The sequence below is a fragment of the Grammomys surdaster genome, unplaced genomic scaffold (assembly GCF_004785775.1).
Source record: "Grammomys surdaster isolate TR1022 unplaced genomic scaffold, NIH_TR_1.0 125956, whole genome shotgun sequence".
NCBI lineage: Eukaryota > Metazoa > Chordata > Mammalia > Rodentia > Muridae > Grammomys > Grammomys surdaster.
In genome coordinates this window covers 2,147,398-2,165,493 of record NW_021620775.1, presented here as the reverse complement: position 1 = coordinate 2,165,493, position 18,096 = coordinate 2,147,398, and the positions used below count along the sequence as shown (strand labels likewise).

Sequence of the window (18,096 nt, the reverse complement as noted above, 5' to 3'; positions counted from 1 at the left end):
TCATTGGCCTGAGGATGGGGATGGGAAGCTTCAAAAACAGGGGTTGCCAGAAGAGAAGATGGGAATCAGGAGTCGGTGGGAAGAGTTTAGACGTGCTGTGGCTGATTGGGTAGAGGAAATGCTGAGCCTAAGATGCAGATTGAGGCCATCAGTGCTGAGGGGCCATCCTGTGAGTGGTGGCTGAGGAAGACCACCAGCTGGGGCAAGGGAGACATCTTAGAAACCAGAGAAGAGCCGTTCAGTGACTGAGCAGGCCAGAGTTAGATGCCCTGAAAGCCATGGCACAAAACAGCTGCCTAAGTCCCCCAGCTTGCCTCCCCCTCTTCCTTTTTGTCTTCCTCTTCCTCTCCCTCCTCCTCTTCCTCCTCCTCCTCCTCCTCCTCCTCTTCCTCCTCCTCCTCCTCCTCTTCCTCCTCTTCCTCCTCCTCCTCCTCCTCTTCCTTTTCCTCCCCCTCCTCAGGCATTTTCTTCCTCCTCAGGGAGCAGCCATCTTGTGTGCTGAAGAGGCAATGCCACGCTGCCCTCCTGAGCCACACAGCCAGACTTTGTCCTAGGGCACATTCTTGCCTTGATTTCCCCACCAGTCACCTTTTTTTTTTTCCCCTTTTCCAGTCACCTCAGCTCCTCAAATCTTCCTTCTCCTCTCTCTAGCCATTGACTACAAAATGGGGGCCAAGAAATCAGAACAGACTATTGATCTTCTATTGATCTATTGAAGGGACAAGGCCTCTACGTTGTATAACTTAGAGGTGAACACACCTCAAGGCTAGAACTCAGAGCAGGGAGTGGAGTGGAGTGGAGCTTAATGATAGGAAAACACTGGTGGTGGTGGGGGTGGGGGTCGTATAATCTCTAGCCCAGTGATCATGATCCCTTTGCCAAACCTCTATCTCCAAAAACAATACTTATATTATCATTCAAGACAGTAGGAAAATTAGTTACAAAAGTAGCAGTGAAATAATTGTATGGTTGGGGGTCAGCATGAGGAACTGTGTTAAAGGGTCACAGCATTAGGAAGGGTGGAGCCACTGTGCTAGACCATGATGTGGTTCTCATGGAGATTTTGGAAGATTTGAGGATAACCTTGTTAGGCCATAGGCTCCAAGAGATCATAGGGACAGAAGTTGATGAGACCCTAGATGAAGCAGGCCTCTCTCTCCTCCCTACTGTGGAGATACGACCATGTTCCTTACATTGACTTCAGACATTCTGTTCCCTCTGCCCTAAGGCTTCAGAATCTGTCTGCTGCACCTAAGGCCCAGCAGCCCGAGCCTCAATAGACACAGTGACCCTCATGGAGCCACAGCTTGACCTCAACTCCCACTCCTGACTGGAATTGTAGGCCATTGCTGGGGAGACTGAGCCCTCCCGGGAAGACAGCTGAATGTTCAGCCAGCGACACTGGGCCTCCTGGCAGGAAAGCAGCACAGTGCCCTCGGGGTTGCTGTAGGTACACTGGCTGTGAGCTCCTCTCCCCTCCACAGACAGATCCCAGCTGCCCACTGGCTCCCTGACATCCAGCCCCAGGGCCGTAAAGCTCAAGTGGCCTGGATTGACTGGACATATCAGCTGCTCCTGCTTCAAGTTTGGCACCATCTGGCCCTTGAGATATCCTGGGCCTGCACAGAAAGTATGGGTGTTGAAGATCCGGTCGCTGTAGAGCTGGAGCCAGTTGGTAAGGTAGGACAGATGGCAGTCACACTGCCAGGGGTTGCCGATCAAGGCCAGGTTGAAGAGGTCATAGTTGGTGTCAAAGATGCCCCCAGGGAGCATGGTCAGCTGGTTCCTGGACAAGTTGAGAAACTCAAGCCTGGACAGGTTGTGGAAGAGAGCTGGGTGCAAGGCTGTCAAGTTATTGCTGTCCAGAGAGAGTTTGACCAACTGCTCAAGGTTCCTGAAAACATCCTCAGGAAGGTAGGTGATGGCATTGTGCGAGAGCGTGAGGGAAACAAGACTCGACAGGTTGGTGAAGGTGCCCTCAGGGATGGTCTCCAGTTGGTTGTAAGAAAGAGACAGGTGAAGCAGGCCTGGGTTGTGGGTGAAGAGACCAGCAGGCAGAGTCCTCAGTGCATTGTCCTTCAGGTTTAGAAAGGTCAGGTTGTGCAGGGAGGAGAAGACAGAGACCGGCAGGTGGCAGATGGCGTTATGCTGCAGCCACAGCTTCTCCAGGCTGAACAGCTGTGAGAACAGCTGTGGGGACAGCTCTGTGATGACATTGCTGTCCAGAAAGAGCTCCTGCAGGCTGCCCAGATTGCCCAGCACTCCCTCGGGGAGTCTGGCAAGCATATTGTTACTCAGCTTTAGTATCTGCAGGCTGGTGAGTGACTGGAACATCCCCTCAGGAAGCTGTGTCAGGAGGTTCTGAGCCAGGTTGAGGGTTCTCAGATATCTCAGAGACTGAAACAGTCTCCTGGGCAAGGTCTGGAGTTGGTTTCCCTGAAGCTGGAGGGACTCTAGAGTATCCATGTGGAGAAAGAGGTCCTCTGGCAGAGCCACCAGCCTGTTAAAGTCCAGGGTGAGCTTCCCCAGCGAGCTCAGGTTAGAAAAGATGTTGGTGCTGAGGTTAGAGAAGGAGCTGCCTGTGACCTCCAGGTCCTCCAGCCTGGGCAGTCCCCCAAAGGCATCGGGCTCCAGGTGATGGACCAGAGTGTTGAGGAAGACCACCTTGGTCAGGTTGGGGTTACCGCTGAAAGCCCTGGTCCCCACTGTGGTGAAGGCAGTCTCCACAAAGACAATGTCTGTGACATATGAAGGGATGTCCAGGGGGATGGTGGCCAGCTGCTCATCTGAGCAGAATACCTCCCTGCCGAAGCAGTCACAGCCCACAGGGCAAGGGTGGGTGAGCTTGGCCAGGAGCAGGAGTGAGGCCCAGCATAACCAGGCTCCCAGGAACATCTTCTGGATCCAGAGGACAAAAAAAAACAAAACGAAAGAATGCCTTTAATAAGGAGATCATAATGCAGTGTCCAGAGCACTAGACAGTGAGCCCCCCAAAGGCAACATCAGGCTGTGAGTGAGAATCAGTCCCTTGAAGGATGTATGTGTGTTTGGGGGGACAGTTGCTTGTGTGATGCGTTGCTGGAAAAGGAAACTAGGCCGGTACAGGCTAGGGAAAGCTTTACCACGGAACCTCAGCCTCAGTTTACAGCTTCAGCAGCCTGTAAGGTGGTGACCTCACAGCAGTCTTGTGGAGGGTAACAGCCTAGTTCTCGCTTCATGGAAGCAAAGGTATCCCATTGCCTGTCCAGACACCCTGCCAATGAGTGGCCACGGCCGGACCAAGACTTGGATATTCTGGAGTGTTTCTGTTCTTTCCAGATTGGAGAATGATATGGAAAGAGTCAAAAAGGCGAGTGAGAGGGGCGTAGGTAGTGTGGAATTGTTGGAGATAGTACGTAAAATATGTGCAGATTAGCCACGAGTTGGACATTTCTAACCCATAATCCTCTGGGTTGCCAGAGCTCAGCATATTTCATGGCCTGGCTGAGAGCAGCCCCCCCTGCTCATAGTTGGGTCTGCTAAAGGTGATACCGTCCAGGGACTGGGCTCCTCAGAACTGTACTGTCCTACCGGCCCTGCCTGTCCCCCATTGTCTTAGTTCCGGGGAGCTTCTAAGGTCCAGACACAAAGGTTCTACAGGACACGCAGGGAGACAAGTTTTTAATTTACTAAATTTTCATTTAAGGCAAAAAAAGAAAAGAAAGAAAGTCTAGCATAGTGGTTCTTGACAGTGTGTGTCATTCACAGTGCTCTGGAGGCTGGAACAGAAGTAGCCCAGGGAGTTTACTTTTAAGTTTAGTTTTAGGCCAGCTTGGGATAACTAGTAAGTTCGGTAAGTTCACAGCTAGTTTGGGATGTATTGAGAGGTCCTGGCTCAAAAAAAAAAAAAAAAAAGCAACTAAAAAAAAAGAAAACAAAACAAAAAAACAAAATAATAAAGACAAAAACAAACAAACAAAAAGCAAGAGAAAACAAAAACCAAAAAAATGCAAACAAAAAAACCCAAAAGAAAACAAAAAACAACAGTCGCATCTACTAACAGGTCACAAATGAGTGCTGTAGCCTACAGGTGCATTTTGTTTAGTCCCTGGAGGGGGTGGGGGGGTCCCATAGGTCACACATAGGAACTGGGAATTCCATACTGAAAGTCCCATTTCAGAAGTGTCTGGAAACAATAGGTCCACATCCCCACCTAGCAAGACCAACTGAGGCTCAGTACCCTCCGCCCTTCAGGTGAAATGCACTTTGCGAACCACGGTGGTAGCGGCTCACCTAGTCACATGACCTGTGGAGGTTCAAACACCATGAGTTCAAATCCCAGGCTCAAGACTTTCTAGTCTAGTAACCTCAGGCATGTTATTATCTGTGATTCAACTTCCTTATATGCAAATTGTGGATAATAACAGAACTGACAACGTCGCAGTGATCCATGAGATCTAAATGAGATTATTTAGATCAAGGACACAGAATAAACGAGCAGTTAGGAACAATGCTAACTGCTGTTAGGTTGCAAGGTGCCATCATTACAAAGAGAGTATTTGAACAAAAGACGTCGTAAGAAAATATCTTGTGGATAGAATACATTTAACTTTACTAAAAATAAAAAATAAAAAATAAGATAAAAGCAAGCAAGGAAATCCTCTGGCTGTTTCTCTGCTGCCCCCTGCTGGCCAGGACTGACTCTTGCAGGCTCCAGGTTGGTTGCCTGGAACTCCCCAAGGGGATGGGGGGGGGGCAGATAAGCAGCTTGGGAAGCAACAGCTACCCTTTCTTGAAAAGTCCATCCAGACCCTGACTATCAGAAGGCCAGAAACATGGCCTAGAGAGCTCATGAGAAGAAGAGGCAAGACGCTCTTACCATTACTGTGCCAAGGCTAATTCCTTTGGCCATTGGTACTCAAAGGAAGTTTCCAGAGCAAGGTCCTTCAGAATAAAAAACTATACATCTCAGGGAAGTGAGGGCCATGAGGCCTTTGCACAGGGATAGTGACTGGTGGTTTGAATGAGGATACCCCCCACCCTCTACCATAGGCTCATGTATTTGGGTGTTTGTTTCCCAGCTAGTGGACTGTTTGAGGAGAGTTAGGAGGTGTGGCCTTGCTGGAGGAGGTATGTCACTGGTGCCCACACCAAGTCTCTAATTCTGTCTGCTGCCTGTGGATCAGATGTAAGCCCTCTGCTACTGCAGCACTATGCCTGCCTGCCTGCTGCTGGGCTTCCTGAGCAGATGATCACAGACTCACCCTCTGAAACTATAAGCCACCCAGCACCCAACTAAATGCTTCCTCTTAGAAGTTTCCTTCGTCATGGTGTCTCTTCAAAACAACAGAATAGTAATTAGTGACACAACCCAAGAGGCCCTCCACAGACCACAGTCCCCCCTGGCATTGCCAGGAGGAAATCTGGAGCCATGGGTGGAAGTACCACAGAAGAGAAGCCAGGGCCTCCTGAGGACAAGTGTCACCACTGACCCACCCAGCCCTCCTCCTCTCATCCCCTTGGCCTGTCACCTCCTTCATACACTGACTTTAGAAAACAAGGGCTTGAAGATGCTCCTGAGAGGTGACTGTCAAGAATCCCGACACTGAAGGAAACTATGACCCTGGCGGCATAGAACTCAGGTGAAGCAAATCCACCCAGGTGTTAGAGGAGTGTCTGGCCCCTGTGGGGCTGAGGGGACACAGGGCTGGGAGGGAGTCTGAGGGTCTGTTTCCCCACCTCCAACATTCTCAAACCTGTAACCTGTTCCATGGAGAAACCTAGACAAGACCAGGACAGGGAAATCAGGACTCCCATGGCCTGAGACTCAGATGTTAAGGGGTCAGGATCAGGCTCATGTCTGTGCTCTGAGAATCTCTGCTGAGCGCACAAGGCTTTCCTGTCAGACAGAGGATAGGTAGGGGTTGGCAGGCTCGCTCCTCACAGAAGCAGGCGTAGTTACCCTACCCATTGTCTGTCCTTGTGTCTTCCAGTCTGAATCTTGTTGGATTGGGTCTCAGCCACCTTCAGTGGTTTCAGGTAAGCAAAGGGCGTGGGCCTCTGTGGCAGGGACAATCTGGGGTCAGTGGCTCTAGGGAGCTATCCACTCTAGCTAGGTCGGGGTACCTGAGGCAAGGCTTAAGATAGCTATGCAGATAGGCATGTGTCCTTAACCTTGTCACCCTCTCAGACCCTGAGGGTATCCTTAGGAGATGTCAGAACAAGGCACTCCCCGGTTTAGGACAAGATCTTCCTTGTCTTCGTCTACAAGGATGGAATGGGGAGGCAGAAAGAAAATGATCCATTCCCAACCCAAGTCTCATCCCCGCTGCAGAGAAACCAAGAGTGCGCACTCTGTAGACAGACAGTAAGGGCTCAACTCCTGACTAGCTGTGTACCATGGCTAAGCGATGTACTTCTCTCTGCTTCACTTTATCGTTAAAACAGTGAGCACAATACTACCTTCTATGTGGGGGTCTCAGAAGGCTATAGTGAGAAAACACAAGAGATAGCCCCAATCCCAGAGTTGCGTGTGTTGTACATGATCTGGCCTGAGAGCGGCCATGGTTCTCCTGAGCGTGGCAAGGATCAGCTCTGGTCAGATGTCATCAGAGGTTTTCTGGGGGAAAACTGATGAGCTCATGGGATCTCTCCACATGGAGCAGAGCGACCCCTCCCCACAGCCATGGTCCTAACACTTTTCCTTCTCAGTGGAGAAAAAGGCACAGACTCACAGACCTGCCATGGGTCCCCTAGCACTTCCTCAAAAGAACAAGTCACTGGGCACTCCCATCTCCAGATACAGTGGGGGTCTATACCAGAGGCCACAACTGTGGTAGATGTATGCTATGCACCTAGAAAGACCAGTGAATGACCACAGCAGTGTGCCATACTCCAGCAAGTGAAGGGCACCTGCCCTTCTTCCATTCCGAAATGTGTGTTATTCATCTGATTGTTTCGGTTGACTGGCTGCAAACAGCCTTTATCCTCTCCAAATGCTCCCATGGTGGTACATTCCTGTGTGCCCCAAGCTTCCACCTGTCATTCACCACAGAGCCAACCCCCCCTCTCTTCCCAGGATGCTGGGAGCCCAGGGTCTGACCTCAGTATACCTAGTGCCACCTGCACTGGGCTCTACCTCACCAGCAGGCTGAATACAACTGCGCGTTCCAAGGTTCCTGGGAAACAATAAGAGTGTCTTGGCTCATCTGTGCCCCTGGCTGGTCCTCAGACCTGATCTCATCTCCTCTAAGCCAGCAAACTAATCAAAGGGCTGAAGACCTCAGGAAGTGTAGACTGGTACCTTGCACAGACCCTTCCTGACACCCCATCCCACCTCCAGGCCTACTTGAGACCCAGGCAATGGAGCAAACTCTGAGGCTTTGCCTCTGCCTTGGTTAATCCAGAACCGTGCTGAGGCCACAATCCTGACACCTAAAGCATAGATTTACTGTTGCTAGTGTGACCCTGGAAGGAGGCCGAAGTGACAAGCTATCGAAAAGCAGAAACTAAGACGCTGGAGAGATGGCTCAGAGGTTATGAGTACACATTGCTCTTGCACAGGACCTGGGTGCATCTCCCAGTACTCACGTGGGGTGACTCCCCACTGCCTGAGATTGTAGTCCCAGGAGACACACTGCCCTCTGCTGGCTTCTGTGGGTACTTGCATGCATGTGGTGTGACACACTCATATGCACACTTAATAAATAAATGAATTTTTAAAAAAGAAATATAAGCAATAGGGCTGGAGAGATGGTTCAGTGGGTAAGAGTGTATTCTGGAGGTGACATATTCTGCTCTTGCAGAGGACCACCTCCTCCACCAGGTCATTTTCTACATCCTTGTCAGTAACTCTAGCTCCAAAGAACCCAATGCCATCTTCTGGCCTCCATAGGCAACATCACACATGCACACATGCACACATGCACACACACACACACCTGCATGTTCACACACACACCTACCTGCATGTATACACACACACACACACACACACACACACATACCTGCATGTACACACACACACACACACACACACACACACGTTTAGTGTTGCCTTCAGCCTCGGCCAGGAAAAGCTTCTCTCTGCAGGGGTCAGCAGCTAAGGCAGAGACTCATAACTGGTCGAAGTTCTGAGAATAAATGAGTACAGAGCGCTCAGTTCTGAACGGGGCATCTGCATAGTGGGATATCAACCTATCAACACACCCAAGACAGATGAGTGTCAGGGGCAGCCTTGCTTATACACTGAAGGCCTAAAATCAGCAGTAGGCCTAAGTCAGCTTGCTAACACAAAGTCTTGGGTCTCTGTGGAAAAACATTGAAACAGATGGCTATAAGATATTGTAAACAGGCAGCTTTGGTAGAAATTTACCAGCCTGCATGAGAACAAGTAGTCATAGGTCTTATGGATAGTTATAGACCTTGGGTAGCCTTGGCGGATAGTACCAACTTAGATAAGGACAAGTGAATCATAGGCGGCGTCATAGTGACCTGTCCCCTGAACCTTCACCCAGCTGACACTCTGTTCTAAAAGATATCTGTACTCTCCCATAACACCTACGCTCCTGCGTCATCCCCTTCCCCACATCCTGCCTTTATGTATATATAACCCCTGTGTGAAAAAGTAAAAATGGCGGTTTGATCAGCCTATAGACAAGCTGCTGTTCTTTGTGTCTGCCTGTTTCCCCCTACTCTTTCAAGTGCTCTCCCTGGATCCCTGTTTAATGCCCTGCTGGACAGATAAGGAACATCTTGGAAGACGAGATGGGAAGAACATACGAGCCAGAGGAAGAAGTGCTAGGAAATGCTGACCTCTGGACAGGACACAGATGTTGCCTCATGAACCCACTGCCATGCGGTTACCTACACAAGCCTGGCTCCAGGTCAAGCCAGGAAGATTAGTCCAAGTTCCAGCAGGCAATATTAACTAGACTCAGTGAGTCATTTAAAAACTAAATGAAGAAAAAAAAACCAACAAAGACATGAAGGTGGGTGGGGAGTGTATTGGGAGTATGGGAGGAGGGAGGGGCTTGGGAGTGGATATGATCAAGATACATTGTTCACATGCATGAAACTGACAAAGAATAAATACAAGTTTCTATTTTAAAAAACTTGTTTCAGGGCATCCTTTTCTTGGATCGCCTCTTGCTTTTGGTAATTCTTTCTTATTTCTCCTTAATAAATCTACATTGGCTCTGCTTTTAAAATGTGTACATATTTTAAAATGTTTTAACATAATAAACATGTGCCTGTTTTAGGGTGAAGGAGAAAGCTATTTTATAGGATGGAGGTAACTGTATAAAACTCTAGGCCCAGGTCTCAGGGCTCCTCGTCCCACTCACAAACACCAGCCCCAGAGCCCTACGGCAGCACTTCTTGGTCTGTAGCTCTCAGATCTGGCATTGCCAGAGATCAGGGAGCTTAGCTCTTTATTGTGTTTTGTGGGAAAGCTGGCACTTTGACATAAGAAGGCGTGGACTGAATACTGCTACTTTTCTGCTCTGTCACGCCTGCAGCCCCTTGGTGATGCTGCAGTGTGCCTGTGCCTATGTTCCCTCTCACTGGTGATGCTGCAGTGTGCCTGTTCCTATGTTCTCTCTCACTGCAGTGTGTCTGTGCCTATATTCCCTCTCACTGCTTGTTCCTGCTGTCCCACCCTCCCAGACCAGAAGGAGTCCCCAGCAAGCCTTCCTGGACTATCCCTCCTTCACCTGGCAGGTCACTGGTGTCCTTTGCTAAGAACAGTGTCCTTCTGCTCTGTGTTCTAGTAAATTGTATCCCAACTGAGCCCCAGGGGTCAGGCTCCTGCTGCAGCATTTTGGCTCCCAGCTCTGCATCCCAGCGCCTGGGTCAGGGCTAGGCAAAGAGATGGCACCGGGCTGAAGGCTCAGGATGTCTGTGGCTCTCTATGACCGCTCCTCTTAATGGAGTGGAAAAGCACGTTGGCTCTGTCAGAATAGCCAGCTCTACATTCAAACCCAGACACTGTACTTACTGGCTGTGTGGGCTCAAAGGGTTCCCTTCTCTATCTATCAAAGCCTTAATTTCCTCATCCTAATTAGAATTCAAGCCCTTAAGGTTAAAATTAGTCCCCGATTAGACAGTGCGTTTAAAGTACTGCATAGTGCTTGACAAATAACAAACATTCAATTTAGTTCTGGGATGAATGTGAACATTATCATCTAAGCCTGACACTCTGGGGATGGAGAGACAGCAGCACTAATTATGTCAGACAACAGGCACCAACCAGGGTGGACCGTGACCTGGGACCCCTCTGCCTGCCCCCATTCACACCTAGTCCCTTTGAGAGCCAGGCCAGGCCGTCCTCCACCTAAAGTTCTTCCTCCCTGGCCCTTCCTGGCTAAGGCTAGCTGATCCACTCAAGGGCTTCCCCTTGCAGGAAAGGGGACTCAGCTACTTGTTCCCAGAGCAACAAGTCTCTTTCCAGTGTCCCAGTCAGGACCCTAAGTCAGATGTCCCCACACCCCCCACAGACCCAGGAGTGAGGCAGAAGGCCTACCGTGAGAGGTTGGGCAGGTGGGGCCAGAAGCCCTGGTTTTTCCTTGGAAACAGAGGAGAATTTCATGTGCTCTGTGCTCAGTTGAATACAGCCCCAACACTGACCAAAGTTCTGGGAAGGGTTCCTCCCCTCATGGGGATTGACTGTTCTGGGAATGTCACCAAGGTCACTTGGGCAAGGCCTATAAAGATTACAAAATGACCCTGAATGTTTCCCATAGGCAGACACCTAGTAGCTCTAAAATTCCACTGAGACTATAGGCTTGGTGTCTCTGGGACCCCAAGTATCCACTAGCCCTTAAAAAGTATCTCCAGGGGGGAAAAAGTGTCTCCGGGGTAAACTGCGATAAGAGTCATTTCCTTGTGAACATAGGTGTGGGGTAAGAGGCCACCCAGCTACTGCTGAGCACTCAGTGCTGCCACTAAGACAAAACCGAAAACTTACCAGTCTCTCGTGCTTGCCGATTTGTTTGTTTAATGAACTTTCTCTTTTTGGTATATATATTGCATGTGTGCGTGCATGTGTGAACTGAGCATGTGAGATCATGAGTTAGGTGTGTACGTGAAGTGTAAGCACGTGAGAATGTGTGTGTGTGTGTGTGTGTGTGTGTGTGGTGAGCATGTGAGAGTAAGTGGAGTTGTGTGTGCATGCATACATACACTCAAATGTCTTCTGTACAATAAAAGTGAGAGTAACTATGTGTGGTGGGTATGGTCGAGTAAGTATGTTTTGTATGTGCATATATATACATGTGATTATATGTGAGTGTTCATATGATGTGAGGTATACGGCATGAAAGGATGACCAAGAGAAGCAATGTAACACTCCAGTGCCAGGAGTCTGTCATCCAAGTGCTCTGAGGCTATTTAACCTTTGCTCACCTTTAGAAAACCTGCTAGGACATACTGCTTCTTTTGCATGTGATCAGATGACACCCCACGCTGCAAAGTTGTGACTGAGCAATAGGAGGCATTTTCTTCAGTACAAACAAAAGAAAGAGGGAGATAACAGGAATCTAGTGAAGCCAGGCCCACCCTGGGTGGTGCCTGGCCTGGCAAAGGCAGGATGAGGGCCTTGAGAAATGGCAGGGCATGGGACCCGAATCTCTTGGGAGACTCACATCCAGGTTTGAGAACATCTATGTGTCCTGTGCTCTCAGGGCCTTGGATGCTCAAGTAACACACCACGTCCCACTTATCAAGATGTCAGTGCAAACAAGAAATCTGGGTCCCAGAGCAGAGTTTGAACTTGGAATACACAGTGATTTGATCTCTACAAATCCCTGTGTTCTCTCCCATAGGAGGCATCAGGGAAGTTGTGTGTATGTGTGTGTGTGTCCATCCATGTGTGTCCATCTATCCATGTGTCCAGAGTGCAGACATGTGCACACATGTGTATGCACTGTGGAGGGGTATTTACATCAAGAGCTTCAAGGATCCTTCTAGGAAATAAGCATCCAGCTTCAAACCCTCTTCCCATTATCTGGAATTCCAGAAGCCTGTCTCGGTAGACTCTGGGTAAACTGGGTGAACACCAGTTCACAAGGTGACTCTGAGAAATTCATTTTGTCTTGAGTTCACTTTTTTCATCTGTCAATTCTGCCAAATCTATTCTTAAAGTCCCTGCTAGCCACATTTTCCCCCAAAGGCCTGTTCTCCACCCAAGATCAACTGTTTGTGAGGAACCATCCATCCAGGTCATCCTTAATCAAGGTGGCAAGGGTGACATGCACAGGTGTGAGACCCACACACCAAGATGTCTACAGAGAATACACTCGCCCTTTGTATACCATTTATTGTTGATCCTGTACACCAAATCTGTTAGAAGCAGCATCTAGTAAAGGGTAGATCCCCCAAACCTGCCCACCAGGGCTCACATTCTGTAGAACCCCAGGAGCCTAGAAATCTTTAAATGCACATTTCTAAATGCACTGCCAAGCAACTGGGACTATTTGCAGAGACTATCTAGTAAGGCAAGCATGATTGTTCTAGAAGGCAGAGTGAAGACAATGGAAGGCAAGAACACTCTTTCCTTAGAAGAAGGGGCCTGACTGTGTGGGGCTCCATCTGAAAGCTACCTGCTGCACACTCCATCAAACGATACTAATGGCTTCCCTCCTGAGATCAACAGCCAGATTCTCTTCCACAACCTGATCTGGTTCTGACTGCGGAGTCTGGGGCAGAATCTTTGAGTAGCTTATAGCTAAATCTAGGAAGCATGCAAGGCTTACTTCCTGACTCAGGTCATCAGCCTGCTCTTTATGCTTTCCCAAGGCTGGAACTGGCTTCCACGGTTCCATTCCACCATCTGGATGCCTGTGGGAACTGTATGGCTGTGGGTGAGAAGCTCCAAGAACCCAGCTGTAACTGTACCACAACCTGTTTCCTAAAATCTCCTGATGAAAGTCCTAGACAGTCCATGAAGCTTCTACAGGGATTGTCTGTTGGGCACTGTGCAGAAAAGACCCCAACACAGAAGATAATGGTGGAACTAATTTTGCAAGGTGCCAAGAGGGTCAGGAGAATGCACATCAAGAGCTTTGAAGGAAACCCAGGCCCCGAACATCTCTTAACATGTTGGTTCGAGTTGGGCTTTATTAGCCTTCCAGAATTAACTGCTCTCCCCACTGTGCACAAAGGCTGGGATGGTAGTCCAGAAAGCAGTGAACAGATTGGCCAAGTGGATTGAACTCTGCATCCTATCACAGACTTCTAGGGACCACAGAGTTCATTCTAGCTTGAGAACTGAACAAAGTGGGTCATCCTATTGGAAAGGACCCTCCACCCAGCATTTCTGGCAACTTCTTCCCTGACTAGAAGATGTGATTTGGAGGAATTGTGCTTTTTTCTCACTGCTTGTGACCTCGAAGGTGGGTCATTAGAAGACAGCTGTCCCCAGGCCAGCCTTTGAGCCAGCAAGGTACACCACTGTCACAGCCAATGTCAGAAGTGGCCAGCATTTCCAGGTTATGATTGGCAGGGAACACTGGATACTATGGCTGCTACCTCTCTCCATCCCTAGCTCGCTGAGGCTGGACGTAGCTCACAAGGAGCACCTGATAGTTCTGGAGATCACGGTACTGTGTAAAGCTTCCATCTACAGTAAAGCAGGACCAGCTCCTTCTCTTCACCCCAGGACCTACCAGCAAACCACAGTCAGCAGAACCAAGCTCACACTCACTCGGGGCTGGAGACAGCCTTGGTTGGTGTGTACCAGTTGCTACAGATACTTTGGAAACACTTTGGATACCTAGATTGGCCTTGGAAAGATGATGTCTTTTGATTGACATCAGCTTCCTGGGGCCGTCGAGTGTGCTGGTTCTCACATGCATTCCTTATGAAGTATTCTGTCAGGGATCCGGAAGGGAAATCTGAACATTGTGTAAGCTCCCCATTGCCAAGACTCAGAGGGATTTCTGATTGGCCTTATGAGCATCACCTCAGGCTAGAGCTAGATTTCCAAATCCCTGTGCTCGCTCAGGGTCCTTCCCTCATTGATAGGGAAACCTGAAATCCTCTGTTTCCCTGTGTTGTTTTTGAGGGAGGGTCTTTCTACATAGGTCTGGCCATCCTGAAACTCGTTCTGTAGACCAGGCTACCCTTGAACTCACTAAAGGCATGAGCCACCATGTCTGCTTGTTTCCCAGCTTTTACTTCTGCACAGGTGTATTAGTCATCCTGAGAAAGCTGTGTTGACTTATCACAACTGTCTAATGTGCGGAAACAGACACATCTGAGGCAGGAAACAGAGCCAAGGCAGATGTATTGTGACTGTCACCCAAAGAAAAAACTCTAAACCATTCAGTTCAGAACCAGACCCCAGGTAGAAGGTTCTGCATAGCACCCCACACCCTCGTGTGACCTTCCAGCGTGCCCTGATATCTGCTGTCTGTAAACACACTGTAGTCTAGCTACAGCTGACTAATGCTGATGGAGAATTTGACCACAGTATAGACGGATTCCTGGTTTCCATTACACGTGGTTGTTCAGCTGGAAGATCTCATCTCTGAGCTATTTTGCCTTCCCCAAGTGGAGAACAAAAATTAGAAACAGATACGGGCATATAATGCCCATAAAAGGATCTGTAGAGGGGCTACCAATGAGCAGCACAGGGCTTGCTGGTGGGGAAGAAGTGTGCTTGCACAGACCATGGTAGTTCATACGTTTCTGGTCTGGCCAGCATGGCTGCCTCCTATCCTGATTGCACCTTCATCTCTTTCACTCCTAACAGCTGGGCCTATGCAAAGGCTTCCTTCCCGTGGAGAGGTAGGGGAAGTTGTAAGAATCCCTCCCTAGCTCATGGGAAGCTAGAAAGTCTCCAGCATCCCCAGAAGTACCCCAGAACAAGCTTGGAGTGGGGGTCACTGCGATATCATTTCTTGGTACCATGCCAACTACACGGGTATCTATTCAGATCATGAGAATTTGCAGAGCTGTCCCCTTCACACTTCCACTTTCTGTATGTATGTGATGCTTCAATATGAAATTAGAGCAGGCAGGGGCAGCAGGCTGTGAAAGGACTCCAGGCAGCAGGTTGCATTCTTCAGCCAGTTTCAGTGAGCTGATTTTTGTTTTTTAAAAACTTAGCCATTCGGCATGATTTTATACCGTAAAGGGCTAAGCTCTTTGAAGGAAAGCTTGAGGCTTTAAAGATTCTTCTCTAAAAGGCTGAACCTGGTGCAAAAGATGCTGACGACAACTCTGCCTAGGATCAGACAGCACAGGTGTCTTTCTGTCTTGCAGAACAGGCCAGTGCAGTGAGCTAAGAGATTCAAACCTTCAGCAGCAGAGAGGAGATCTCTCAATTGAAGAGACAGAGTCAAGCCATGGCACAAAAAAAAAGAGAAGCAAGGGGATAAAAGAAAGCAGCATATATAATACTTTGAGGCACGGCTGTGCCAGCAGAGAACTATCTCACTGTGTGAGCAGGCCTTGTCATCATTACGTCTACGGAGGCTGGACGGGGCTGGGCATAGGGAAGCTTGTTCTTGGAAGCAGTGAGGATCTGGCAGAAGGCCCCTCTGCCCTCTGAAAGTTGCCTAGACACTGACCTAGTTGGTAATTTCTCTCTCTCTCTCTCTCTCTCTCTCTCTCTCTCTCTCTCTATCTCTCTCTCTTGCTTTTTTTTTTTTAAATGACCAATTAGATTCCTCTGGGAGTAGAAGGTCCTGAAACACCTGCTTCTCTATAGAAGACTCAGGGGCACAGGACAAAATGGGGCACATTTCCCCTGGGGCCACCAGAGCCTGGCTGTGTGGACCCAGGTTTGGAAGCTGACTGATTACCTTCACAGATCCTCTAGTTTCATCCTTCCCCAGCCCCGTTTGAGCCTGCCTCTCTAGCACTCATTGGGAGCCTTCATCTGCATGAGGACTGCCTGGCTCCTCTTTTTGCAGCAACAGCAGCAGATGCAGGCAGCTAGGGAACAGGCCAAAGCTATGATGCCGATCACAATGGCAGCAATGGCCAGTCCGCTCTGGGCATCAGTCATGCCCCATGTATTGCGGTCATCAGTGGCTTCAATGGTGGTTAGATCGGTGTAGTCGTCGATTGCGCTAGTGATCTCTGTGGTAGAAGAAATGGATGTGGTATCAAGATAGCTGGGTGTATCTGGGTAGCTAGATACTTCAGGGATTTCTGAGCTCTGGACACTGGGTCCAGGGACATTGATATTGATGATGACAAGGGACTGGCCTTGGACATTGGCGGGACTGGAACACACTGGAAGAGTGTCTGTCCCCAACCTGGCTCTGTTGAGAAGGAGCCAGTTATGCAGTGGGAGGATATCTGAGTCACATCTCCAGGGGTTGTCATAGAGACGAAGCTCACACAGGTTCACCAAGTGATCAAAGATGCCCAAAGGCAAGTTCTCTAGATTGTTGTTCTGCAGCTGGATGGTCATGAGACCGTTGACATTGGCAAAGATGCTGCCAGGGAGCTGTCGGAGGCGGTTATTCTGGAGTGAGATGTTCTTTAGGTTGGCCAATGATCGGAAGACATTTCCATCCAGGTCCTGTAGAGCATTGGTGTGGAGGGACAGTTCTTGGAGATTTGTCAGCCCATTGAAGGCTCCTGGGGAGATATGAGTGATATGATTGTGACTAAGAATCAGAACCTGCAACTGGTTCAGGTGACTGAAGGCGTTGTCGGGGAGGGAGGTAATCTGGTTGTTGTAGAGCCAAAGTTCCCTCAGGTTAGGCATGGGCCCGAAGACCCCCGGGGAGAGCTCCTTCAGGGAGTTCCCAAAGAGTGTGAGCTTGTTAAGCTGGGGCAGCTGCATAAAGATTCCAGGGGGCAGCTGTGAGATGTGGTTATTGGACAGGTACAGTCTCTGGAGGTTACGGTTATTGTGGAACAAGCCAGGGGAGAGCGTGCAGATCTGGTTCTCTTGGAGGGCCAGCTCCTGGAGGTTGCCAAGTTCATCAAAAGTGCCCATGGGGATGTCTGAAAGCCTGTTCCCATACAGCCGGAGCACCTGGAGGTTCCTCAGATGCCGAAAGACCCCAGGTGACAGGTGGGTGAAGCTGTTCTTGCCCAGGTTGAGTTTGGTGAGCCCCACCAGGTGGTCAAAGGCTCCGTCAGGAATGTATTCCAGATTATTGCCATGCAACTGGAGTTCCTTGAGATTACTAAACTGGGAGAACTGGGCTGGCTGGATCTGCACAAGCTGGTTATTGGACAACAGGAGGGACTCCAGATTGTTTACATCCTGGAAGACCCTAACAGGCAGCATCTTTAGCTTGTTGTTGGCAAGGCTGAGGTAACGCAGCGAGCCCAGATTGCGGAAGGCACCTGGCATGATGTTTGTCAGCTCATTCTTCTCCATCCTCAAGGCAATGAGGGCTGAAATGTTGAGGAACAGGTCCTCAGGGAGTTCAGTGATGTGTGTATTAACAATCTGCAGGCTCATAGCATTCCAGGGCAGAGGGGTAGGCACCGCCACAATTCGTGCCCCTGTGCACTCTACCTGGGAGGCCCGGGAACAGGTGCATTCACTGGGGCAGCCATAGTAGGCCAAACCTGCAGCCCAGGCCTGGCAGCCCACCAGCAAAAGGAGATAATGTTTCATCGGCATGGCCTGTGTGGGGAGAGAGAGAGAGAGAGATGTGAGTCACCGTTACCTCACCCACTGCCAGCCTTCAGCTTCAGTCGGGCCTTCACCCTCACAAACCTAACTCAAAGCTCTCTCCACTTTTGGCCAGGGAGCCCCTTCCTACTTCTGTTCAAGCAATTGTCTCGCCTGGAAGTCTCCGCAAGCTCATTCAAGTCTTCCCCATGCTTCTAGGTCAAGTTCAAGTCTTCCCCATGCTTCTAGGCCAAGTTCAAGTCTTCCCCATGCTTCTAGGCCAAGTTCAAGTCCGGCCATCATTAAGAGGTTTTCTAGATTTCATCAGTGAGTGCTAGTCACCCCCTTGTGTAAGTGATAACCCTAACCTCTTCTACTGCCATGAAACAGCCAGTCTTAGGTGGCATCTATTTGTCTCCTTAGCTAGTCAGCGAGCTTTTTAAGAGGGTTATCTTACAATCCTATAGGGTGCTAAGAGTAAAAGCTGTATCTTTAAAAATATTTTTTTAATTAAGTCTGAAAATGTTATA

General features: G+C 49.3%; 2 protein-coding genes across 3 annotated transcripts; both read right to left on the bottom strand.

Moving 5' to 3' along the window:
* Window positions 1–693: 693 nt before the first annotated feature.
* Cpn2 (carboxypeptidase N subunit 2) lies at window positions 694–10,598 on the bottom strand. Of its 2 annotated transcripts, none has more exons than XM_028753785.1 (2): window positions 10,502–10,598; window positions 694–2,895 (listed from the first exon to the last, which is right to left on the bottom strand). In XM_028753785.1, the coding sequence occupies exons 1-2, from the start codon at window positions 10,565–10,567 to the stop codon at window positions 1,252–1,254; spliced, it is 1,710 nt and encodes a 569-aa protein (XP_028609618.1). In that variant the 5' UTR covers window positions 10,568–10,598; the 3' UTR covers window positions 694–1,251. The 2 variants fall into 2 exon arrangements, with proteins under 2 accessions (XP_028609618.1, XP_028609617.1); XM_028753784.1 differs by having other exon boundaries at window positions 694–2,898; window positions 10,502–10,595.
* A 5,240-nt stretch (window positions 10,599–15,838) lies between these two features.
* On the bottom strand, window positions 15,839–17,584 carry Lrrc15 (leucine rich repeat containing 15). The gene has a single exon (XM_028753749.1). The coding sequence runs from the start codon at window positions 17,573–17,575 to the stop codon at window positions 15,839–15,841; it is 1,737 nt and encodes a 578-aa protein (XP_028609582.1). The 5' UTR covers window positions 17,576–17,584.
* Window positions 17,585–18,096: the final 512 nt, after the last annotated feature.